The following is a 26,267-nucleotide window of genomic DNA, read 5'->3' as shown; positions in this document are numbered from 1 at the left end:
TAATAAAAAAAAATAACTTGAACTTTAAACCTAAATATTAAATTGAACTAAAACTAGTAAAATTCATAACTAATTCATACGAACTCCAAATTAATGAGATAAAATTTTTAAGTACATTCATAACTAATTTATTTTTACATATTACATTGCAATATATAGGTACATAATCATCGAGTAACATAATACAACTTTAACAATAAGCCCTTCTTGATTATCAACGCGTAGATAGCGAGCGGCTTTGGTCGGAAGTTGTTCTTCATTAAGGGCGATGCCATCTCCAAGTGGGTACTCATCAAATTGATTGTACTATTCTTTTTTCACGACATTCTCAACTCCGATAATCCTTCTTTTTCCCTGAATGACTTTGTAAAGCTTTGAATTTGTCGGGTCTTGCACATAAAAGACCTGTACAACTTGCTTAGCGAGTACAAATGGTTCGTCTTTGTATACGGCATGTTCGAGATCGACAGTAGTCATTTCATACTTATCTACCTTAACACTTGAGAGTGCGACCCAATTGCATCAAAAGAGGGGGATCTTGAAACGTACATAGTCGAGTTCTAAATCTCCTCTATGTACTCATAGTAAGCACAGACCCCATGTCTGTCCTGGAAAGCATCTATACGCACACCGACTGTATGACTTGTTCATCTTGCCAACCAGTCAATATTATCCTCTGTTGAACTATTATTATTAAATCGTGTTGCCAACCAGTTGTTGAAGTTGCGTTTGTGCTGTTTTATGATACAAGCCTCCGTACGGCCCGGATTCTTCATGCGTAGCATGTCCTTATGCATATCGATATGCGAGGATACTTCAATCATGTATTGCAAGACCGTAAAATGGGTTTTAGATAACAAAAGTCAGTAATGATTGATTTTCTACCTATGGTCCCCTTCCTATCTAGTCTCCCCTCATGGCGAGACATGGGCACACCAATTGGTTTGAGCTGCTCCATATAATCGATGCAGAACTCGACTATCTCTTCGTTTGTGTAACCTTGAATGATGCTGTCCTTTGAACGAGATCGATTACATACATACTTCTTGAGAATTTCTATGTACATCTTAAATGGGTATATCTGACGTAGGAATATTGGGTCTTATATCTTTATCTCTCTCACGAGGTGAACGATAACATGTACTATGATATCAAATAATGACTAACGTAGGAATACTAGATCGCATATCTTTATCTGAGTACTCAAGTTCACGTCTGCATCGCACAACATCTGATCAAACCTGACATCATCGTCTGCGCCACCACAATCATCATCATATGCACAAAATTCCTCGTCATCTTCTCCTCTTACGTCAACTTCAGGTTCTTTGACAATACCAAGGTCTTCATGTAACACATTCTGCTCTTTACCATCTTTCGTCCAACACGTTTAGTCTGGTTTGAAATCCCTAATAATCAAGTGCGTTTGGATCTGTAGGAATGTGTTTTGTCTAAGAAATAATCTTTCGTTTCTACAATCACAATAAGGACAACATATAAATTCAACACGCTTCTCCAAACAATCCTTCTGAGTAGCTGCCAGAAAAGCCGTCACACCATCAAGGTACCCTTAGTTCGTACGAGAACCGTACATCTAGCCATAATCCATCTATAATGTACAAAGTAAATTAATATCAAATCAACCTAATAAAAGAGAGCAACCAAGCTTTTCATCGAAAAAAATGAAGCTACCATGCATGCATGCATGAATGAACCATACAAATGATAATTGATCCAAAAATAATTAATGATTACTATTATATTATATACATGAATATCTAAAAATAAAGGCAAACATTAATCAAAACTTATCGTTAAATACTATATAGTTATTGATAATTTTATATTTGTATACCATATATCTAAAATCTATCTAGAACACTAGATTAAAACTAGCCATTTATAGTAACACATAATTAAATCTTGATCTATACTTTGAGCTTCATATATACATAAAACAACTAATATATTCTACATCATCCTGAAAAAAATCTAAGTCTAGCTATAGATATAGTTGATCTCACAATACTAAATCAGAACATAAATCTACATCATCTAATAAATAGAACAAAACTATATCATCATAGAAAAAATGTAGATCTCAATCTAGCTAGCTATCTAAACCAAATCTAGATCATCTAAATCAAATTAGAATATAATGTTTACCTTAGAGTAACAAATACCAATAAATCTTCAATTTTCACCGAAATCTAACAATTTTGTCAAAATCGTCGGCCTATCCTTCCAAAAGTTGTGCACCGTTCTTCATTGTTTGACATTGTTATGCTTCGATCTAGATGTAGGGGATGATGTATTATTTTAATATTATAGACGGCTTCATGTTTAGAGCCGTCTGTAATAAAGTGATCAACCTTCCCCAGCTATTTTCTCAAACGGCTTGTACTTTGAAGCCGTCTGTACTAATTTTACGGACGGATCCTATTTAGCACCGTCTATGAAATTTGTTCTATTACGAATGACTCCAAATACTAGTCGTCTATATTAATATTATAGATGATTTCTACTGAGAACCGTATGTAATATTTGTTTTATCACAGACGACTCTAAGTACGAGATGTCTGTATTAATATTACTTGTCTGTACTAAAAGCGTCCCATCACTTCCAGATGTGTCTCATCATTATCATAGACGCATATACAACTATACAGTATACATCTGTACAGGAGTGTCCTAATAAATTATTTTTATAGCAGTGGGTTGCGTGTACCTGCCTAGGGCAGAGACCAAAACTTTATTTCATATCAAAATAAAGTTTTCTTTATCTAAAAACTTGGTTCCTATCATCATCATATATTTGGATTTTATTTTTTGTGCAAATGACTCACAAACAGATGCAACTTGTATTTAAATAATCATATTTTGATGGTTTGCGCGTTTAGATGAAATAGCAGCTCATCGAATCTCACCGTGAAAACTGTCTCCGAAACTGCAGTTAAAACTAAACATCATGCTAAGATCTGAGGCTTTGTTTGGATTCCTGTAAAACTTTTTACTAAACAATTCCGGTTTTTAAATCTTCTTGAATTCCAGTACCATAACATTTCAGTGCCCTAACATGTCTTTTTACAGAGGCCAAGATGTTTTTCCATTACGCTGAGGAATCTTTTTACTAAAAAAATTCCCGCGTCTAAATCTTCTAGAATTTCAGTGCCATAACATTTCAGGATTTCAGTACCGTAACATTCGATTCCTCTCGATACAGATGCCAGGATGTTTTTCCCATGATCTAAAAAAATGTTCTATTTCTGTGCTCTCCTGAACCTTCATTTTTCCGTTCGGGACTTCCAAAGGGCCGCGACCCAAACCGACCACAGAGGATCCCGGGTAGGCATGCATTGGTCTCGCCATTAATGCGGAGATAACCAAAGGCCCTAACAATCCGTTCAGTAATAAGTGCAGTGCAAGGATGAAGATATTGATTGCATTGAATGCGCAATTCATCAACTCTTGGGTGTCAAGATTAAGCTACCTCCAATAATATAGTTAATCACTAATTATAAAAATATCTATATTATATATATAGCACAATAGACAATATTTTTAATGAACTAACTATACCGTTTTCTTCTAATTTAATGTAGATCTACATGAAAAGGTATATTCAAAGATTGAAGCTATCTTAGAATACGCTATGGACAAATTATAAGTTAGTAGCTACCTTTTTTCATATTAATTCTCATCTATATAAATAAAAATATAACATAAATATCCGTGCAATTAACTGATATATATCGTTGAAGACGCGTTTATAACGCTATTTTTCGATGACAATTCAGTCGACGTTGGGTCAGTTAATGCGTTTGTTCGGGTCATATTACCCGGCCCTACCTCAAGGAAATGCGCTAGTGTGACTCAGCTGTAAATATGTTGAATATCAGAATTCAGAAATGGGAAAGAAAATCCCACCCCACCTAATCTATCTAGTGAAGAAACAGGCAGATTTGCCATCGCAGAGTACACTTCTCGTGATCACAAAATGTTTTCGTTGGGAAACATTAATGGCCAGAAAATGATCGGCACTGCTGCAATCCTGTTCATACGTACATTTCTTCATCTGCAACTCATCTACAGCCAACAACCTCAATTTTGGATGACATGTTGATTGATTCAAAAGTCACATTCGTGTTTAATACTGTTAATTGCGATTAGAGAGATAAGTACAACTAAGAGAAACAAGGCAACGTACGCTGGTTAGTTGCACAAATTCATCGTGCCAACGGCATTCTAGTCGATGATCTATCGAGTCAAGGACTCGAGGTGGCAGGTTTTCATGGTCGATTTTTTCGCAGCTTAATTGCGTGCAATGCAAAGCTCGTCTCATTATCACGGGTGGTTGTTGTTGCCCATTAAATTAAAAGCCTTTCTATTCGGTAGTTACGGAAAGCAATCTTCTCCATCAATTCGTGACACGATAGGAGTGTGATTACGTTTTGGAGAGTAGGAGTACGTCTTTTTAATACGAAAAAGATACGTACCCAATAAATCATTTCTTATTTCTTCCTAGCTAACCTTGACCTACTACCGGTAGCTAATGAAGCAAGTACTTCTATATCAGAACAATGCTAATCCTAATCTACTGGTTAAAAGGTATCCTATTAAGAGTATTGATTTTATTCACACTTCCCTGTTATATCTGCATATCTTGGCAAGCATAGACTTAGAAGATCTGGCAATTTATTTGAAGTGATTGATAATATGTCCTTTCATTTCACTATGTGGTGTCAATGTTAACTTATTTTTCTGTGCTTTATTTATAGCCAAATCCTTTCTTTTAATTTAGCCCATCTGTCATGCCATCCTTATAGATGAACTATAATTGCACAATGAATATGAACTTAAAAGTCATTTAAGTTGACCATTCTTTGTCCTCAAAAAAAGTTGGCCATTCTTTAACTTGGAAAATGGGACAGTAACAATAATGCAGAACCGAAAATTGGGTTAGCCAAAATCGCTAACTACAGTTCTTTTGGGATTACAAGGTGATACACGTCACTATAAATGCATACCATATTCATACACCCGTGAGTGTATCCCTGTCATAAGCATACAGATAATATTGTTGAAAGCACTCGCATTTGTGTTAATAATGGGCACCTGAATTTGAACTCTAATGGTTGAAGTCATATCCTCACGTCTCCACCACCATATCAAGAGATGGTTGCCGCTAACTATAGTTTTGGTTAAGTCAGGACCGAAAAGCAGCATCAACAATATGGTTTGCATAAGAATCGCATGTATGTTAACTTTGACTTTCTTTTTTTAAGGAAGAAAAGGCTTATACTAATCGTTAAGTGGGCAACCCAAAGTTTCAATGAAATGTTGTATGGTATGAATGGATTGAGGAATAAATGTAAATTCCGGTAAAAAAAAAAGACTACTCCTAATGTTTTGTTTTTAAGATGATGTCTCAAAGAAGAGGTAGTAAGAAATTAATGTTAAGAAATAAGTTTACAATGGATGTATGGTTTTGTTAGTTTTTTAAGGTCTTTTAAAGCAATTTATTATCTCACAATCAATTAGAATTGTTCAAAAGAGCTAATTTCTTCCTTAATAAATAAATTTATTTTTTATGTTTAAATTACTCGTCATATCATCTTTTTATTTAGATGAACCCCTAATTAATGTCTCATAAACTAGTATTAGGAGGGACCTAAGTGTAGACTTTTGTTCAAATTAATTTCATGCTACTACCACTCGATTAATTGCCAACTGAATAAATTTGCCAACCATTTCCAAACAAGGCCAATAAATAGTGCGCCCGCCCGCTCCCTCACTGCTCATATTCATTGACCTCCCGTCCCTGGCGTGCGGGCCCCACGTGCCGGTCAGGGCGGCGGCATCCGCGATATATATAGGCGCGCAAGCCCCACCGCTTCGCCTGCAGTGCGAACGCGCAAACAAGGAGGCAGAGAGGGAGAGGCGCCATTGCCAACGACCGGCGAGAAGGGAAGCCTGGGACGGGAGGAGGCCGACGTGGTGATGGCTGCGGACGTGAGCTCTGTCGCGAGGCTGCTCCGCGGCGAGGCGGGGAAGAAGGGCGGGCCGGAGATCGTGACCATGGATCTCCTCGGCGGATGCGGCGGCGCCGCGGAGGACGAGGTGGTGGACCTCGAGGTGACGGTTCCTGCCGGGTGGGAGAGGCGGCTCGATCTCCTGGTGAGTCGCGTTCTTGGGATTCGCATGCTCTTTTGCTGTTGGTGTGATCTCAAGGGCTGTCCATGCGGTTGATGCTCTGAGTTTGCTCCTGCCAATTTGAAATTCGAGGAGTTTCTTGTTTTTCATATTTAAGTTTACTTTTGGTTGTTTGGAAGAAACAGATATGCATGCATCGCTCGATCACATGAGATTTTCTTTTAGAGATCAATTTACTTTTTCTTGATCATGACATCATCAGAAGTCCAAACAATTGTATTGTTCTATCACTTGAGATTTTCTTCTCTGTTTAATCATGGAGAACATGATTTCTTCTGATAAGTAATCTCAAATCTTTTTTTTTCTTGCAGTCCGGCAAGACGTTCCTGACTCCACGCCATCCAAGCGTCCAAGACGGCCACCAAGATCTCAACCTGCCTCCGCCGGCCTGCGCCGCGGCGGCGCAGGCCACCTCGGCCGCGGTCTGCACCCTCGACATGGTCCGCTCCGCCCTCGAGCGCGCTGCCGCCTGGAGGCCCATCGCCTCGCCGGCCACGTCGTCCACATCGTCCGCGTCCACCTCCTCGTCGTCTTCCTCCGCGGGAAAGCGCAGCCGCTCGACGCCGGTCCACGCTCCGGCGCCCGCGACTCCGGCGATGCGCGCGGCCGCGTGCCCGTCCTGCCTCACGTACGTACTCATCGCCGAGGAAGACCCCCGCTGCCCGCGCTGCGCGGCCAGGGTGCCGCCGCTGCGAAGGAAGTCCGCCGCCCGGGACGGCAGCGGCAAGAAGCCGAGGATTGACCTGAATGCCGCCGCCGATGAGACCGAGTGAATGGAGAAAGAAAAACTTGAAAAAGGAAATAGAAAATCAGAAATGAAGTTCTTTTAGCGCAATATATTGCCTGACAAGAATTACATGATTATAGTATAGGTCTATATATTTGTAGAAAGTATGATCATAGGATCAAGACAGCTGGGTTACATAGAATTTGGACTTATTTCGATTTATTTTGTTCCTTGTTTCTTCGTTTTTTGTTAAGGCTTATATGTACAAATAGTAGTAGTAGTAGTAATCTTTTTTTAATTACATTTTGTTGATTATTAATCGGTTCAATACTAATAGTAGTATGCTTGGATACAAAATAATCGTGTGCATGGTAAGTTTTATTAAAATATAGAGCTGTGTGAAATCAGTTTTGAATAGTAACGGGATAGATAGAGCGATTTAATATTATGATCCAGAATAAACAATATGAATACCTTAATTTCTCACTTAAGTTCACTTATGCAATACCTTCTCCAATTCAACTTTATTAACTCTACCAGTGAGGCAGCGATTGCATTCCTATTGGCCAAGAACCAATGCCAATAAATTATTACAATAAAAAGAAACACAACTCTGGATGAAGTTCACGTATCACTACATACTAATTCTATACGCAACGATGATTTTTTTTTTCCGGTGCTAGTAGCAGGGAGGCTCTCTCTGTAAAAAAATGTCACAGAATAAAATATTGCTACAAGGCACGGCTTGAAAATTCTTGGATCATCTTGAATATGAATCATGTTCTCTGTGTCAGTTTGGCATGTTCGTCGAAAAGTTAGTTCGAATTGTAGAAAATTGCATCCGAACCAAATTTCACAAAATTGCTATGGAAAATTCACAAATAACTTACCGGCCATGTCATGCGTGCTTGGTTCAATTTGGAAAGTAATGGTGTGACCGGGAGCTAGAGAAAATAAACTGGTTCTAGTTCCGCGTTAGATATTCGTCCGGAAAAATGTTCCGAGTGATAGAAAGTCGTCATGAAAGTTTTGTGTACCTGATAATGTCAACACTTAAAATAACAATTATTTGTAGAAGGGTGTTGGTAGAAATTGCATGATACCCTGTCGAGGGATTAAACCCTATATTTATTTTTATATGTCTAATCAAGATGAATTTATTTTAATGTTAGATGATATATCCGTCGTTGATTTCGTTAATTTCTCATCTCTGCATTTTCGGTCTTTGTGTAGGTGCATACGTGCGCTGCCGTTGTACTGATTTTTAAAAAAAAAATCACAAGTCATCCTACGACATCCTCGTATCACGAGCAGCATTTATGGGAGGATGGATGGGCCCGCGGAACGATACAGTTAAGCTAGCACGCAATAAACATGGCGATGAGCGCGTAATGAATGGCATTGGGCGAGTGCAATTCAAGTAAAGCCAGGCACCGTCGATCGGAAGCAAATTATATCAAATCTATTCTATAAAAAATTCTCTTTTTAATGATATATATTTATTTATTTTTATCTTTTTTTAAGTATAACTATTAAGTTACAAGATAAATAATACAGTATAAATCTTTCTAGATCAAAAACTATAAAATTTACTTTCGCGTTGACCCATACATCTGGTTGGTTGCCGCTCTCCCCATTCAATGCCCCCATTAATCCATGCACCGATCGCCATTCCTGCGGATCGATGCATCTCCCGGCCTCCTGCTAATCCAATCCACGGAGGTTTCGCCTGATTAATTGCGATAACGACGATTACGGAGCTGCTAATCAAACCAAGTCCCTAATTGGGCGTCCGTTGATTGGTGGTTCAACTGCATCCGAACAATGTCACGGCAACTGATTAATATGGAATTAATTAATTAATGGCAGGTTTGCGTAGTTAATTTCGCGATAGCTGCGCCCACCTAATATTTTTTTTTCTGGCATTAAATTGGGTTGGACTTGCACCCGTGGATGCTAATTTGGTGAGGTTAAGGGTGGCAATTTCTCCTGTCAGATCGGGTCCCGCAGGTTTTAGATTCGATGGGGGCTCGGGTCCCGCGGGTTTTAGATCCGATGGGGATGGGTTTGGATGAAAAAATTCACAAAGTTATTGGATCGAGTCGGGTTGGGGCCTTAACTCGGGTCGGGTTCGGATTCGGGTCTGTTTTTTTATCTGTGGGTATCACCTAAAACCCGAAACCTCGTCCACTCAGCACTCGCGCCCGCCCCATCCCGCCCCGCCCTGTCGCTCCCCACCCCACTCGCCCGCCCCGCCCTGACCCGCCGCCGTCACACTGTTGGGTTTTGGGTCCCCGTCAGGGCCGGGAGCGGGGATGGTTTTGCGCCCGATATTGATTTTAGGTTCGGGTCGGATTTGATGAGTCGGATTTTGGGTTTGGATCCGTTCCAGCAAAACCCAACGGGAGCAGATCCGTTACCATCCCTAGGTAAGGTTGTCATCACGAAGACGCCGCGGTTGGTTCATCCCTTGCTTACTACGCTGTCGGATTAATTGCCCTAACAGTAGCACTACGTCACTGGCTGGGTAATCGCCTAAGGATTAAGGGGCAGTTTATAACTTTGAGACTTACAAGTTCAGGAGTTCGTAGGATAAAATAACAAGATTCAACCATTTATTTTTAATCTAAAATAATAGAAATATAGTTTAATTAAACACCATCAATGTATATATAACTCCTGTTTTAAGAATTTTTTAAGCTATAAATGATCGGCTTAAAAAGATTAAAACTAAAGCTCTGTAAAACAGACCTAGTTTGGCCTACCACGTGTCCCGCGTCCAGAATAATGATGAGCAGTTTCATTCACGGCGGAAAATTGGAGGGAGATGAAAGCCTCAAATTTTAATGAACGTTGGTACGGAGAGAAAGGAGCCTTTGAAAGGCACGTAAAATTTTAATGAACGTTGGTACAGAGAGAAAGGAGCCTTTGAAAGGCACGTAGATCGTATTAAAATTATTGAATTTATACTTAAACTAGTTTGATACGATTACGGGAGTTGCATGCCGAACTAAGCACTCATATCTGATTAACGTCGCTTATGTGCATGGTTCTATGGTTCCGATTGCCAACATCTCGGTTTTTCGATAAAAAGGAAAAGATTGCCAACATCTCTGAAAGAAGATAAACAAATCTTTGAGACAAAACTCTCGCGGTCACGGTTGACTTGGTTTTGCCACTGAAAAAAGCCATGTGTTCGGAGTAACTTATTTCACGCACCAGATTCATATGCAGCCTATATCCAAATGGCTTGAGTGAAGTTCCTACCAATAGTGCAGAGCTGTTGCGATGAGACCGGTCGTGAGCAAAAACGTGTGAGACGAAGAGAAGTTTCTTGCTCTTGTTCAGGTCAGGTCAGGTGAGGTGAGGTCAGGTCGGTCAGGAGCTAGCTATAGCTTTTATGGATGACGAGATTTGCAGTCGTCGGATCTGCCGGGTCGCAACGCAATTTATTGTGCACCTTCATGCACCCATATCTATCTACAGCCGTCTTGGATCGCTCGTCCATGGCCTGCTGGGGCTCTTGTACGCTTTGTGTAGGTCAGTGCTCGCCTCTATGCGTCTATCTATCTGCAAGCCCTTCCTGTGTGCGACGCACGCACAGTACCGTGCAGGAACGGAGCCTTCGGCGGTCTGAATGCAGCAGCGGAGAGTGTTGCCGCCGAGGCGCGAACCCGCGCCTTGATCGATGATCAATCAGCTCATTTTTACCCCCAAACTGGCGTGCCAAGGCCGAAAATTCGATCGAGATTTCTTTCGCTCGGTCGCTCTCGCGTGGCCGGGAGTCGGTCGCGGGAAGTTAGGCAAGCATCGCGCTTGCTCTCTCTCTCTCTCTCTCTCTCTCTCTCTCTCTCTCTCTCTCTCGTGCTGCGTGCTGTGCGGCGCAGGGCGCGAGTCGTCGTCGGCGCAGGCGTGTGTGCGTGGCTTCTCCGGGCAGTCCGCGCGAGCTTCCCAACCGCATTGATTGGCGGGCCGGGGGAGATCGAGATCGTCGGGGGACGGGGACGGGAGTTAAGAGGTGCATGCAACGGAACAGCCGGGGCGGGGGCCATCGATCCGTGCCGGGGAAGGAACAGGGAAGAGGAGCCAACGTCGAGCAATAATGAATGGTGCCGACGACCATCTGCCTTCACGACCGGGGGAACAGCATCGCTCACGTTTAGGTGCCTAATGGCATTCATGGCCGGATTTTGGCTTTTTTTTTCCTTTTTTCACACACGTCTCCGGTGGTCTTCCGAGACTCGAGAACAAATGATGGCCGGCAAGGGCGAAACTAGATAAGATGAGTGCACACTTGTACATATTTAGATTACACACACACACACACACACATATATATATATATATATATATATATATATATATATATATGTTTGAATCTAGATAGTACATTTGAAGTGAAATTGAATTACTAATAATTGATATTTTTTTGGTGCCAATGCACTCGTGTTGGAACATGTAACTTCGCCCTTGAACCTTGATGGCAGGAATGCATAAGTCGATCGGCCGGGTCAATTTGTTCATTAGACCATGTCCAAGGGAATTCCTTCACGGGTAGATTCCCGTCGTGAAGGGATTCCCGTTCCCTTCAGCGCTCCCAACGATTTTCCTTCACGGTTCCCTTCACGACGGGATTCCCAGGGTCATTCCTTTCAGGACGGGATTCTCTCTCCGTTCCCTTCGCGATTCCCCTCGAAGTGAAGCTGTTGGAGATGAGAGGAAATAAAGAGAATGAGAACGAGGAAGGGAATCGGGAAGGGAATATGGTTGGGGATAGTCTTAGACCAGACGAAATCCATTGTCACCCGCCACGTGTGGTTTCACCGGTGCACGTGAAGATTATCTATATGCTCAAGGCCTTGTAATAACTATCGGCTTCGTAATCTCCATATGAAGTACTAGATGGGATACCTGCTATTCCATCATCATATACAAATTTTCATGGCCGTCCCTAAATTTATGTGGAGACGACAACATTTTGTTACTATCGAAAAAAAAGAAACAATGACAACTTTTTACATGCAAACCTGTTCTTGGAGGGACAAAGAAGATTGTTGTCTTTTATTTCTCCCAGGAGATCGAGGTGGAGACATGTCATATTAGGGGGTTGGCAGATGACATGTCATGACCCACAGTCAGTTCGCAGCGGAGAACGTATGCCAAGCATAGAGCAGACACGCCTTGCACATGCTCGTTGGAAATTGCCAATGGCCGGTTCGGTCTCGTCAAGCCTAAGGTTAACAAAATCGTTTGAGGGTCAAAAATCGCCCACCAGCTTATTTTTGAAATTATTGAAATGTGGAAAAATCGTTTCATTCGGTCAAATTTGCAAGTCGGAGGTAAAATCCAGTTGAATCAACAATTGGTAACCATTCAAATTGATCCGAAAACTGATCAAATTTTCTGATTTACCGAACGCATTTCTCGAATTTCAGTGAAGTTAAAAAAAAACCAAAAAATGGCGTAACCTTGTAAAATCAATAACTAATTCATCCGAGCTTCAAAACAAGTGAAATAAATTTTTTTGGTTTTCTTGTAACATGATCTATATGATAAAATTATTTATACTTATAAAAAGTTGAATATTTTCTATGATAAAATGTATTTTCTAAACATAGTTAAATGCATAGTTAATTCTTTATTGTCACTTATATAATTTTTCATGTTGAAAATTTGCTTTTGGGCCAACCGAGTGAGCTCTTCTTCGTTCAGCCTAAGATGGTTTCGGCCCAGGCCCATCGGTCAACTCCTTCTTCAGCCGGGGGCGCTGACCTAGGGTTCGATGGGGCTGTTTGGGACCAATTGGTCCTAGCTTGTGGCGGCTCCATTGCGGTGGCGGAACGGCTACCCCCGGGATTCCCGCACTCGTGCGCACGTCCATGGCAAAGGCTGGGGTCCCTACTGTCCACTGGATCCTCTTTGCACAATGGGGATTGGATCGAGCGACGCCGGGGATCGGGAGACCCAACCTTAGTGGGCGTGCTGCCAGTGAGGGCTTGCATATCTTGCTGAGCTCTCTTCTTGGTAGGAAAGAGGAAAAGTGTGATATCTCTCTCTATTTTGGTTGACCTTCTTCCTGTCTGGTGTGTGGTTGAGTGTGGAGTTCATCTTCCTGCTCGGCTTGGAGGACCGTCAGAGGGAGTTGGTGGTGTTGGAGCCGGCGCTATGTTGCCTAGGCTCACCCGCACATGCTTTTGCAGTACGGTTGATTTTGTATCTCCAATCTCCTTCATGCCGCTGGCAACGACGGATGCTAGGTTTTCTAGGACAACAACTTGCGAGCCGTGCCTAGCCTCTCTTCTTCACGCCTTCGAGCGTGTTTCTCTGTGAGTTTCCCTCTCTCCCTTCCTCTGGACAGGGAGTTGCTTGTGGGTATTGCTCTGTGATGAATAGTTGAATTGAGATTGGGCTTTTTATCTAAGTACGATAGTATTTGAGCCTGTGTTCGGTAGCCCTAGACTTCTATGTTGGTGATATAATCTGATATGTTCATTCTCACTGATACACATCTGTAGTTGGAGTACCAAAGTGCTATCTGTTGTTTAATTTATGGTGTAGAGCTATTGTGGTTCAGAGGAGACTTGTTAATTTCGTTTCTGTATGATGTTGACACGGATTCAGTTCTTTTAGCTATTGTCAATTTGAATTATCTAAGTATGTTCATGTTTGTGCCCTTTGTTGATCACAATAGCACTGTCCATTAATTTTTTTGATCTTTGTTTAGGCTCTATTTGCTAGTTGAGAACTTAGATAACAGCCCAATCGATAATGACTTCAACAGAACAATTAGGAGGCAGGACATCTAATGTCTTGGGGCCAATTGTTATACATAATCTGAGAGCAATTCATACATGTTTAATGCTTACTGTCAACTCCTTGAGGTACATATGATGTCTACTGTTGTCACTGTTATTTTACAGTTCTGTTATTTCTATATCATGTGTGTAGACATATTTTTTTCCAGCTCTTGTCATTATGGTTTTTATGGAATATGGATATATATATGCTCATATTATCACAAATATTACAACATTCTTTGCTAATCCAAAATTATGAAACCAATTTTGTTAGTCTTATTACATGATTCTATGTTTTTTTTAAAAATACATAAACTCATGAAATAGTTATTGTAGCATGCATGATTGTGTAAATATGTTGCAACTAGATTAATTCATAACTAACCCATCACATCTCCAAAATTAGTGAAACCACTTTCATTAGTTTACTTATACTATGCTTTATGTAGGAAAAATAATGGCAAATATGAAAAAGTTGATCACAATGTTATTTCTTAACATGTTTACTTTATGCTTGTGAACTTATAAAAATTATGAGGAAAAATTAATAAAACTCTAAATGAAGCAAAATCAATTTTAAAGATTCTATTAACTAAAAAATATGTGTTTTTATATTGATCTTTTCCTTAATATGATGGGTCAAATCATCCTGTTCATACGACTCATTTCAATAATTTTTTTCAAACTTTCTCTCCATAAAATATGATGCAAACGGCATTATTTTTTATTTTTTCACATAAGGTCTTAGAACTGTCTCTAGTATTTTTAAAAATTTTAGAATTTTTATTTTTTGATTTAAATTTAAAAACCGATTAAATTTAAAATACGGTGCAGATCAAATTAACCGAATATCACAAATTTCGAATGATTTTCAACGGTTTGAACACTGAGGAAGGAAGCAGCCCAGCAGCAGTTCCAAGACTGGGCCAAGTTAGATGTCTAACCCAACACTTGGATACGGCCCATGAATTTTCAGGCCTCTCCATTTTGGGATGCCGTTCTCCCCCTCTCAAGATCACTTTCTTTTCTTTTCTTTTCTTAGAGGCTTTAAAAAAAAAAAAAAGCTTCGAGGCTCTTTCTTGAGCATTGACACAAACAAGCAAACCTCAAAAAAAAAAAAAAAACTTTGATCTTCATTGTATTCCTTAAAAAAAACTTTGATCTTCGCAGGCTCAGTCGGTTAGATTTTTATGGTGGAATATATTTATCTAGATTTGAGTCCTAGAGTACGTATAAGTGTTCATAATTTTAAGATTAAATCTCAATATATATATATATTTGTGTGTGTGTTATGCATAGATAAGTGTATACGTTCGACCTGTACTTGAAAAAACTTGGATTTTCACATCGCAGTGTATAGAATTCAAACCAAATTTAAATCACACTAATTGGTTCCGGCAAAAATAAATCACACTAATTGCATCCTATTCGATTGATCAGGTAGTAATACTGACTTCCACTGTACACGCCTTTCCTTCCTCGTCTTCCAGACTCCCAACTCCCATGCCATCGTCTCGTGTGCTTCCTCCTCCCGGCTCCCGTCGCGGTCGAACTCCCAGCCATGGTGGAGAGCGCGACCGCGGAGGAAGACGCTGGTGCTTGCCTCCACGCAGGCGCTCCTCGACTCGCTCCCGGGTGACCGCCGCGACCCGCGGGGCGCCTCCAGGCCGGCGTCCTCCGCTTCCCCGCCCGCACCTCCGGAGGCGGCGGCGAGTTCAGGGAGTTCACCTCCTTCGTCGCGCTCACCGCGCCAGCGCTCCGCAGGCTCGCGGTCGTCACCGGCACGCCGGTACGTACGTGGACCCTCGCCGAGCTTCAACTCGGGACAAATCATCAATTTATTATAAAAAACGCGATGCTTTTGCGGTGAGCTGGATGGTCTTGTTGGAAAATTCGATCACTTAGGGGCTGAATTGAGGAAATTTTGCTTCACGTTTCTATGAATGAATATGGTTTCGTAGAGTTATAGGGTGCTCATAGAACTAGAAGGGTGTCCTTGTGAATTTTGGTGGTCAATTGGATGGAAATCGGTTATTTGTACAGTCAAACTGAGCTGTGTTAACTGATAAGTACAATGAGCAAGACGTCTAGATCATTTTTGCTACAAAAATTGACTATTCTGGGCGTGTATTTGTATTTGGATCAGGAAGCTATGCGCTTGATTCGGTGCATCACTAAATTTTACTAATAGAAGAATATGTGTGCATTTTTTTTTGTAGCTTAGATGGTAAATTGGTACTTAGTATATAGGAATCTCTTTTGTTGAAACTAGTAAAATAATAAGCTCCTGTTCATCTGCAGGTGCTTGTCAAGAATACTGACAATAATGTTGGGAGGATTGTCAAAGCTGTATTACTTGAGCAACCATCCCTTGATGAGGTCCAGAGAGATCAGATTGAACATGTGGCCTCCACCTCTCCTTCTGATCGTGTGATGGGTTTCTTACCTTGTTGCTCGTTTCCAGCTACTGGTTTTGCGTCTTTGGATGAAGATGTTGCTTTTGTTAGCCCACTTTTGGCATTCAACTTGGGTGTGCATGTTTCTTGCCGCAAGCTTCTTATTCAGAAAGGAGGGGAGCCTTTCAAGTTTTGCTCTCGAGTTAAAGAGCATGACACTGCTGCTAGTGCCGGAAATGATCTTTTTCTTCACTTAGAGCTTCTTCCGTGCCCTCAAGTGCCTAAATATGCTTTGCATTTACGGGTTTCTGTTGTGAGGATTCCTGAATGTGGTGTGCTTGCATCTTTAAAGATAAATTCAGGCATGGAGGAAGAGATTACCAAGATATGATAGATTCAGCTTTGAACGAGCACTTTAAGTTTGATAGGTTCCTAGCAAGAGGGGATGTCTTTTGCATACAAAATGATTGGAATTGCGGCATGAGCTCCTGTCTGGCATGCAGTCAGCTGGATAATAAAATGCATCCTTGTAATATGATTTACTTTAAGATAAATTATATATTTTTCTTACTTCAAACACGCCTTAAGAAATAAATTCAACAGAGGTGACCAAACTATTTACCTTATACTCGGCGTCATTTGTTCATAGTCATATATAAAGTTTTATATGTTAATGCTTGATTGATTCGCTAAGTGACCGGCACGGAACCATCAGATGAACCAATTATTGGTGTTAATTGTAGTCAAACAGCCCTTGTGCTTGGGGGAGGTGCTTCTTCTGCAATTCCCCCTTACACCTTCTTTACTACTTGTGGCGATTCAGTTCCTTTGCACGGCGAAATAGTGGAGCATTTAGCATCTATCATTGCACCAGCATTATGTCCTTCAGATATTTTACCAAAAATCAAGTTTTCCACCTTTTTATACGGCCCTTCAGGCTAGGGTGCATTTAAATAATACTACATCCGTTCTCAAATAGATGTCGTTTTAGAAATTTGATTTTGTTCTTAAATAGATGTTGTTTTAGGTTTTCTAGGTGATGTTTTACTAGAGTGACTATATTAAAGTCTATTGGAAAGTGAAGTTTGAATTTAATGAGTGTGGTGGATTGGTGGCTTATGTATTATTGATCGAATGTCGGAGAAATCGATATGGGCAAACATGTTATGTATGAAAAAAATTATTATAATCTTGTTCTATGTGCCGAAATTTGATGAAATTTATTCCCAATAATCACTACTTAGCTTTTAACCGAGCATGTTTCCCGGAAAATGGTGGGTTGCAGGATGTGGGAAGCGCACAACGGTCAGGCATGTTGCTAACCATCTTGGTCTGCATGTGGTAGAGTCTAGCTCTCACGATCTAATGATGTCGTCGGAAAGTGGGGCGCCCGCTGCACTTGCGGCTGCCTTCAAACAAGCTCAGAAGTACTCATCTTTTTGTGTCTTTCCCGAACTTATTCCCTTCTGTTGAGACTTATTCCTGTTTCAATTAGGAAAATATAGTTCTCTATACCCTGTTTTATTTTCTTATGGGAATACATTACATTATCCATTGTCAGGTGATGTTGTTCACCTCTTCGACATTTATTTTACCAAATAACTTTCTTGGTGAAGGTATTCTCCTCGTGTATTACTCCCTCCGATTACAAATGTAGATCATTTTAGACTTATGCACAACGATTAAGAAAGTAGATTAAATGACCTCAGAAGCGCCTGTACATAGCGGAAGAATAAAGCGTGCGGATAATATCAAGAGAGGTCGAGGTAGACCAAACTTGACATGGGAGGAGTCTGTAAAGAGGGATCTGAAAGACTGGAATATCACCAAAGAACTAGCCATGGACAGGGGTGCGTGGAAGTTAGCTATCCACGTGCCAGAGCCATGACTAGACTTGCAAGATTTTATGGGTTTCATCTCTAGCCTACCCCAACTTGCTTGGGACTGAAAAGCTTTGTTGTTGTTGTTGTTGTTGCTCTTTATTTATTCTGTATTAAAAAAGATAATTTATTAATTTGTGAGAGTGGTAGTATTTATTGAATAAAAGCAAGAAGGGAATAAAAGAGAAAAAAATGCATAAAAGTTCGAGAATAATTTATATTTAGAGAATAGTTGAGAAAGCTAAAACGACCTATATTTGCAATCAGATGGACCACGTTGATGTAATTGGGAATGCATCCTCCAGCGAAGGCCCACAATCTGAGCAATCTGGGATTGCATCGAACATTGAATCTGTCATTAAGCAGTACACTGGACAATATTGGGTCGCTAAGGACTCTCTGGCAGCAAAAGATGTAAATGGGAGTTCAGTAAGTCTTGATTCCCCTTTCTATCAACAAGATCTAATGATTTAAGACCATCTCTAAGCCATATTCCTTATTATTGAGTAATCTTTCTTGCAGTACCTCGTGGAACATGAACGTGTAAGCTCCCTTCAAGTTATACAAGTTGCAACCGCAGACATTTCTGAAGGAATGCAATAGTCAATTAGGCGTTGTTTCCGCCATGAGATTGACATGAAGACTATGAACGAAGAGCAGAGGAACAAACTGATATCTGAGACACTCGAAGGCATTGCAACAGTTGCTGATAAGGTGTTTTTTTGTCAATTTTATTTGTCCCAATAGTTAATTTTGCTACAATGCATCTTGTTCTTATGCAGTTTCACTTTTCAGAGTATTGATGAAAAGTTTGTAAAAGATTTAGTAGCACAAACGTCAGGTTTCATGCCTAGAGACTGTTACAATTGATGTGTCAGCCTCGCCTCACTTTCCCCTTTCTCGTGTTTACTAGTTACTTGTGGAGATAGATGGGTTGAGTGATAACAGCCAGGTTGATTGCTCCACCATGCTGCGTTTGTTTTACATGCCATTTCTGGGATGCTCAACATGAAGGGAAATATTTACCATTTTTTTTTGCAGGACCTTTTCATTATTGGGGCTACCAATAGGACTGACCTTCTTGATTCTGCACTTCTCCGCCCTGGCCAGTTTGATAAGCTTCTTTATGTTGGTGTAAATACTGATGCATCATACAGGGAAAGGTTGTGATTGGTAGTTTTCAATCTGTCGATTTCAAATTCGTCGCAACTGTGATCTCAGTATAATTGCTCTTCAGGATCCTTAAAGCACAAACGCGCAAATATAAGCTCCACGAGAATGTTTATCTTTTGTCAGTTACTCAGCGCTGTCCTCCAAACTTTACTGGTGCTGATATTTATGCACTGTGTGCGGACGAATGGTTTCATGCAGCAAAGCGATCAGTGAGTATTTCTGCTCCCTTGCTTTTCCACCTTGGTTCTTTCTTAGCTTTCCTCTGTTCAACTTGCACGTTGTATTTCCAGGTTAAAACATTTGGAACTGGTCCTTCAAGAAGTAGCGATGCCAGCGTTGAAGAAGTCATTGTTGAGATTGATAATTTTATGAGGGTAAGACTCCAAATCTTTTTGAGCAAGCTCAATAATATTTGTTTGGTTGCATGTTAGACCACGCCCAACAGATTCTCCTCGCGAACGAAATTCCCGTCGTGAAGGGATTTTTGTTCCCTTTAGCGCTTCAACGGTTTTACTTCACGGTTTCCTTCACGATAGGATTCCCAGGGTCATTCTCTTCATGACGGAATTCTCTCACCTTTCCCTTCGTGATTCTCCTCGAAGAGAAGCTATTAGAGATGAGAGAAAATAAAGGGAAAGAGAACGGGAAAGAGAATTGAGAAGGGAATAAAATGAAAGGAATATGATTGAGGATGATCTTAGAAAATAAACTGTTCTTGTTACTGCACAGGTGTTAGGAGATATCTCACCATCATTACCTCTGGAGGAGCTTCAAAACTACGAACATTTGAGGCAGAAGATTGAAGGACCTTCTAGATGATGTTAGATAATATTTTATTTCTCATTGATGACTTTTTCCCACCAGAGCACCCCAAGGTTCATATTCTTTAACTGCTAATTTTCCTAAACTTCCGCGTCTTAAATTATCTTTTACATGTTCAATGCTTGTTTTGACTTTTGACAGATGCTGCCATGACAAAAAAGCACGGCCCACCGATGATGAATCTGGGCATTTTCCTAGTTCTACAATGTCCCAGATCTATCCAGTTACATCCTGACATCAGCATATGATAACTCAGTTAATTTTATAAACACAAGACAATCTTGTTTCCTGAAGAGGGACTGCCTGTCATTCTTTGTTAACTTGTGCAACTTGTTTTCAGTGAGATGATTCAGAAGATTTTAGCAAATGGTGTAAATCGTTACAGTTTGTTACTGTATTTTGTCCTTAAGAGAAGAAAACTAAATGCAACATTTCATTGCATAATATTTTTTGTGAAGTATTTTGCACCTTTAACAAATCGCAGTATGATCTCCAACAAAACAAGTTCATGACCATGCCGGAGCTGGCTTTGCGCCGAATTAGCTATCTGTTTCAAATATTTCCCCTGGAAAGCGCCCTGACAGTGGCAGCCATTGAAAATTGCTTTCTTGTAGTGTCAGTAATGACTTGTTCTTGCTCGGCATTTGAATGTGGAGCAGTGGATCAGTTGTCACTGCCCGACTCACTAGGCCTCACCATGTGCGTGCCTCACCTCTCCGCTGTACCAGCTTCACCTCTCCCCTCGCTTGCTGGCGCCACTGTCAGCAACCCTGCCTGTCCCTCCGCCAGCCCAACCCTCGCTCTCTATCCGGCGATCGCCACCACTCCAGCAGCTTCACCTTGGTGGCCACCTCTGCGGTCGTGCTCACTCCGACGTGGTCGGCCACCTCTCCTTCGTCGGGGTCCCTTTCTCCCCTCGCCCTGCCTTTCTTCCCCAGTGGTCGGACCAAGCACCAGCGCTGGCAAGACGCCAGCTTGCCCTCCCTGTTCTCAACCGAGCCCTGTTTGGAGCTACGGCCTCAATCTTTGGTGTCCTATCAGGATGCAGTCGTGGCCTCCTCGCAGTCGTCCGCGGTGCCTGCGATTGCTCCAGGTGCGGCCGTGCCGATCACCCGACGGGATGGTCTCTGTGTCCCAGCAGTCGACCGCCTCTATCGACGGGCTCCTCGTCCACCTCGACCGTTCGTTGCCTCCAAGATAGTGCCGGCGACGGATGCTGATGGCTGGCATGAGGTTTGGTGGCGCAAAGCCAAGCGTCCTGCTCTGTGGCTTCCGTCACCTGTCCGACCTCGCTCCGGGGTTCCGGCCGACCTCTGGGGACGTTGCTTCAATTGCCTCGCGTTGGATCATCGGGCGGTGCCGTGTCGCCGCACCATCTGCTGCTTCAGCTGCCGGGACCTGGGACACTGTGGGGAACCGTCCAAATAATATTCTAATTAATCATCAGGAGAATCATTATTCAAAGTCATAACCTCGATGATTAACTGGAATATCATCCTGGTAGTCCCCGCATGTGTTTTGTGCCCAAGGATCGGAACACATGCCTTCCAATATGTATATCACAACATAGCTTAATAAAGAGCGAGTAATAAACATTTATATTATAAGTATTAAGCATGCAACTGATTTCAACAACTAAAACAAAATCGAGTTAGGAGGAGACAAAACCCCTAACTCATTACCACAAAAGAACTACGCAGCGAAAAGATAAACTTATGAACAATAAAAGAGGATGGCGCCACATGCCCTTAGGCACCATCTCAAAACGCCACCTTCAGAGTAGGATGCACTACTCTTGCCCGCCACCTTGATCGGCAGACACGAAGTAGCCAAAAACAACTTCTTCTCTAGCAACATGAGTACCTGAAAGCGCAAGCATGAGTACGAAGATACTCACAAGACTTAAACCATATAGAGCACATATACATAGCTTGACTCCAAAGATTATGCATTGATCATTAGCAAGGATGAACCACATGTTAAGTAAAACATATGCACTAAGCATCCTGGACATATGTGTGAGCGACTGAAACTTTGACAAAACATAAGAAAACTGTCCTGCAACTAACAACTGAACAAATGTAACTGTGAGCAACATGTATATCAATAAGTAACAAGAACCAACATCATCATCTCCCACATACTGAACCACAAACCAAACTTGGAACTCTACGACCGATGCAAATGGACAAAATCATGCTCATGACTAAGAGCGCGGCAGTTTGAACTGTTTATACACTCTGCAGGGGGATACTCCTGGACCCACATGACACGGGAACCATATGGCTTGTGCCACCGGCTAAAGTGCACACAAGGGGTACTCGTGACAACCTTTTCCAACCAGTCCCAACCGTTTGGATCATGCATCGCTCAGCGTGACAGTATTAGAACTACTCCCGGAGCAAACTAGTACCGCTACAAGCCCGCCCGCTCACACCGTCGATGTCCAAGCCCAAAAAGCCACAGCTGCGAAGGTATTCGGCTCACCTTACCATTAGATCGCCATGTGGTGAGTAAGGTAAGTGCTAAAGCTAACGACACCGACGATCGGTGCTTAACCGGCGCAAAGCGGTCTACGGTGTTCGGTTTTCCTCTACTGACCTACCCTGGGGAACTCCGCATCTGGATTAGACAAAACACCATCCTAGCACCGCCCACATCTCGTCTCATACTCACCACTTATACAACCATTTCAACCTCAACAAGTGTATGCAATCATAAGAAGGCTCTATGGTCGCGAACCACAGAATGCGTCGTCGTTCGACTTCTATCGAATGACCTAAGCATGGCTAAGCATATAAGTCGAACTCATATATAGACATTGGCAACATCTCAAGGATACAAGGAATATAAATATACAAGTATTCAAGGTAGAAGAATGCAATTGGCATAGGTTTTACCCATTGTTACCTGACACTGACTCACTAATATGCATACATACATAAGCATATTTCATCAATTTCAAACTTATCCAATTACATAAGAGGGATCAATATGCTTAGTTGCTTGCCTGGATGCACTGGCTCAAACAGGTGGGGCGCCTCGGGATCGGTCTCGGCCTTCGAAACCGACAGATCGGTGATCTCTAAAAAGGATCAACGCGTGCAATGCAATGAGTATGAATGAAGTGCAAAAAGCATGCCACAAAGCTTAACAACATGCTAGAAGTATAAGATATACGAATCAATACAATACTAAACGATCTAAATGAAATCCGGAAATTAACAGCTATCCGGAATGGCTCGGAGTATCCCGGCTCGGACCCTCCGGAAGAGGCGCTCGGTTACTGCTTTTTATTTGACTGGCCCGGAGTATATGGGTGAATCCGAAATATTCGGGTTCCGGAGTATTCGGGCCACCCTCCGGTGAAGGCTCTCGGTTAGCATTATTCTAACTTGACTCGGAACCTCCGAGTTGATCCGGACTATCTGGAATGTATCGGACACTCCGAGTGAGGTTCTGATCGAAGCTCTCGGCTACACGATCACATAACTACCCCGAGTCTCTAGGTTTGTCCGAATAATCCGAGTGATACAAACTTAGGTTCTTCACGATTTTTCCCTCTGGTGATTTGACTCATTTTACAAATTTGTGCTACACAAAACGTGCATATGCCTTATCCAAAAGGTTCTAAACCAATCTTGCACCCTAAACCCTAACCAATTTTCAACACAATTCAACGGACAAATTCTGCTAAACCTGGAGTATCCGGGTGAGTCTGGAGTATCCGAGCCAGCCCAAAAAAGTTGTTCTCAAGTGGATTTTTGGTTGATTCAAGTTGTGATCTTTTTCAAGCCTAAAGGGGGTATGTTAGGGATAGTCTAACTATAGTAGAACTTACTCATCAACTAGCAACACGACTCTAGAGCTCAAATTCGACCAAAATCCCATTTTTGCTCCAAAAAGCTCAAAACGCCAAGAACTTCAAGAAGTACTCGATTCTTCCACGAAAATGAAAATGGATTGGATGGATGAGTAGCTCATGAGCTAGAGAATGCAATGATACCACATGCATACCTTGAATCCTCCACTTGAGCTTGGATTTTGAAAGAAAAGAGAGAGTGCTTGAGTGGGAGAGGGAGAAGAGCTGCTGTTGCAGCAGCTTGGGTGGACGTGGGGAGTGAGGGAGGAGAGAGAGAGGGCAGGTGGGGTGCTGCCCACTTGAGAGAGGGAGTGGGTGGGGGGTGGGGCCACATGTGGGGCCCACTGTTAGAGAAAATGGGTATTTCTAATGCAATTTTCATTATTTTCTCTCCTAATTTTCTCTCTCTTATCCAAATAATTTTTAATGAAGTGCATTAGCGCTCCAGATTACCATTATGCAAAAGTTAAGCATAATGCTTAAGAATCATGGTTTTGTTTAAATGCGTGATTAAGAATTTGGGACGTGACAGACACAAGGCATATGTGTGTTCGCGGCCCTGGACTCGTGCAGCGGCAGTGGCCGCAACAGGTTTGACCCAGCCACAGTGTTGCCAGCGCCAATCTTCAGTGTCGCCACCCGCGGCTCTGGTGGCGGATGGTCCCCCTGAACCCACCGACACAAGTGACCTCGTCGTTGTCAGCAGTCCAATGCCAGGCACCCTGCTCCCATGCTGTTGTCTGATGTTGTGTCGGCTGACTCTAACCAGTCGCCACATGGGCAGCTTGACACATCGGGCAGCGATGACTCGACGTCGCGCCCACATCCTTCCTAGCCTGCCTGTGCGCTCTGTATTCTGGACAAGATCGAGCACATCGCCCCGGCGGAGGATGACCTGTGGCGTGCCATCCTGATCACCGTCACTGTCGGAACCAGAGCTAAGGTTCTCCCACGTGACATTCTGTCCGTGGTCGCATACCTTTTTTCCTTGAGGTTGCCGACATGACCATCCACCGCACCCTGGCAATGGAGTATCACCTCCTCTTGCCAGACCCGACTGTGGCCGAGCGCATACTTGGCGAGAGCCTATCTGTCACCTTGTCGTTCTTCCGCCTCCATCTCCAACCTTGGACTAGGCGGGTGCACGCTACCTGACCCCTCTTCCATCCCGTCAACCTCACCATTGACGGAATACCATCCCACGCTTGGGAGCTCGCGACTGTTGAGTAGCTCCTAGGACCGTGCTACTTGAAAGTGCATCTAGGCCCCCTAAGTGGGTTTTGGCTTATTGATGACAAAATGATTAAAGAACTAACATACTTTTCGAGTATTGAACAGGTTTAAGCATTAGTTGTGAAGATAAATGATGTTTGACGCCCGCCGAAACAAATGAAGAATCAACGAAGGGTACTAGATAGGGTTTACATTCCTTTTATTTTTGAAATTGAGTCTAGGAGAGACATATTTTTAGAAGGATGGATTTGATTGCTTGGTTAGTGTCTCAATGCTCAAGAGATCCTTTAAAACCACCCAGTTGAGAGACACATTCACTCACGGACACAAAATTCTTTCTGAAAATCTTCACTGAGTCCAGAGTCTCCGGTGTTCACCAGATACTCCGGTACTCAGTGTTCGGCCGGAGTCTCCGAGGTAGCCTCCGGCAGAGAGTCTCGGTTACGGTTTATTCTTTTTGGAAAAAGACCGGTTAGCATTTAATCTTTTTGATAAAAGAAAAGAAAGACCGGAGTCTCCGGTGTTCACCGGATACTCCGGTACCTGGAGATGCCGGAGGGTCCGGCTAGTCTCCGGACTTAATCTTTTTGGAAAGACTGTCAGGACCGGAGACTCCGGTGTTCACCGGAGACTCCGGTAATTAAACAGAACTGTAACGGCTAGTTTTGACACGTTCGGTAACCGTTCTGACGCCGTTTTTGGATTTAGGACCGGAGACTCCGGTGTACACCAGATACTCCGGTAAGCTCTGACAAAAACAGTAACGGCTAGTCTGTGAGAGAGTGCTATAAATGCCCCCTCTCTCCATAGCATTTAGAGCTTGCTGTGGCTGGTAAACTTGAGACCTCTTGAGCACTTTAAGAGCATTCAAAGCCCCTCCGATCACCTTTAGAGCAAAGTTTGCACAAATTTGAGAGTGTGTGTTTGGAGAGGGTTCAAGCCACTTGAGCATTGAGTTCTTCATCGAGCATCTACTGCAATCATCTCTCTTGAAGCTTTGGGTTTCTAGAAGGAAAGGAGTCGCCCGAAGAGCACCCAAAACTTGTGGTGTGCCTCGGGAAGTTTGTAAATATCTTCATATTGAGTAAGAATTTTTAGCTTGATCTTGGTGGTCGCTAGAAGAGGATAGGGTTGGAAAAGACCTAGCTCTTTGTGAGCTCCTCA

General features: G+C 42.3%; 1 protein-coding gene and 1 pseudogene across 1 annotated transcript; both read left to right on the top strand.

The window, feature by feature from the left end:
- Window positions 1-5,886: 5,886 nt before the first annotated feature.
- Window positions 5,887-8,452, top strand: LOC133889837 (uncharacterized). The gene is made up of 2 exons (XM_062330315.1): window positions 5,887-6,177; window positions 6,525-8,452. Exons 1-2 carry the CDS (start codon window positions 6,001-6,003, stop codon window positions 6,984-6,986), a joined length of 639 nt encoding a protein of 212 aa, XP_062186299.1. The 5' UTR covers window positions 5,887-6,000; the 3' UTR covers window positions 6,987-8,452.
- A 4,367-nt stretch (window positions 8,453-12,819) lies between these two features.
- Window positions 12,820-20,301, top strand: LOC133889586 (peroxisomal ATPase PEX6-like; annotated as a pseudogene).
- Window positions 20,302-26,267: the final 5,966 nt, after the last annotated feature.

The sequence above is a fragment of the Phragmites australis genome, chromosome 13 (genome assembly GCF_958298935.1).
Source record: "Phragmites australis chromosome 13, lpPhrAust1.1, whole genome shotgun sequence".
In the NCBI taxonomy this organism is placed as follows: Eukaryota; Viridiplantae; Streptophyta; class Magnoliopsida; order Poales; family Poaceae; genus Phragmites; species Phragmites australis.
This window is presented reverse-complemented; position numbering and strand designations above follow the sequence as displayed.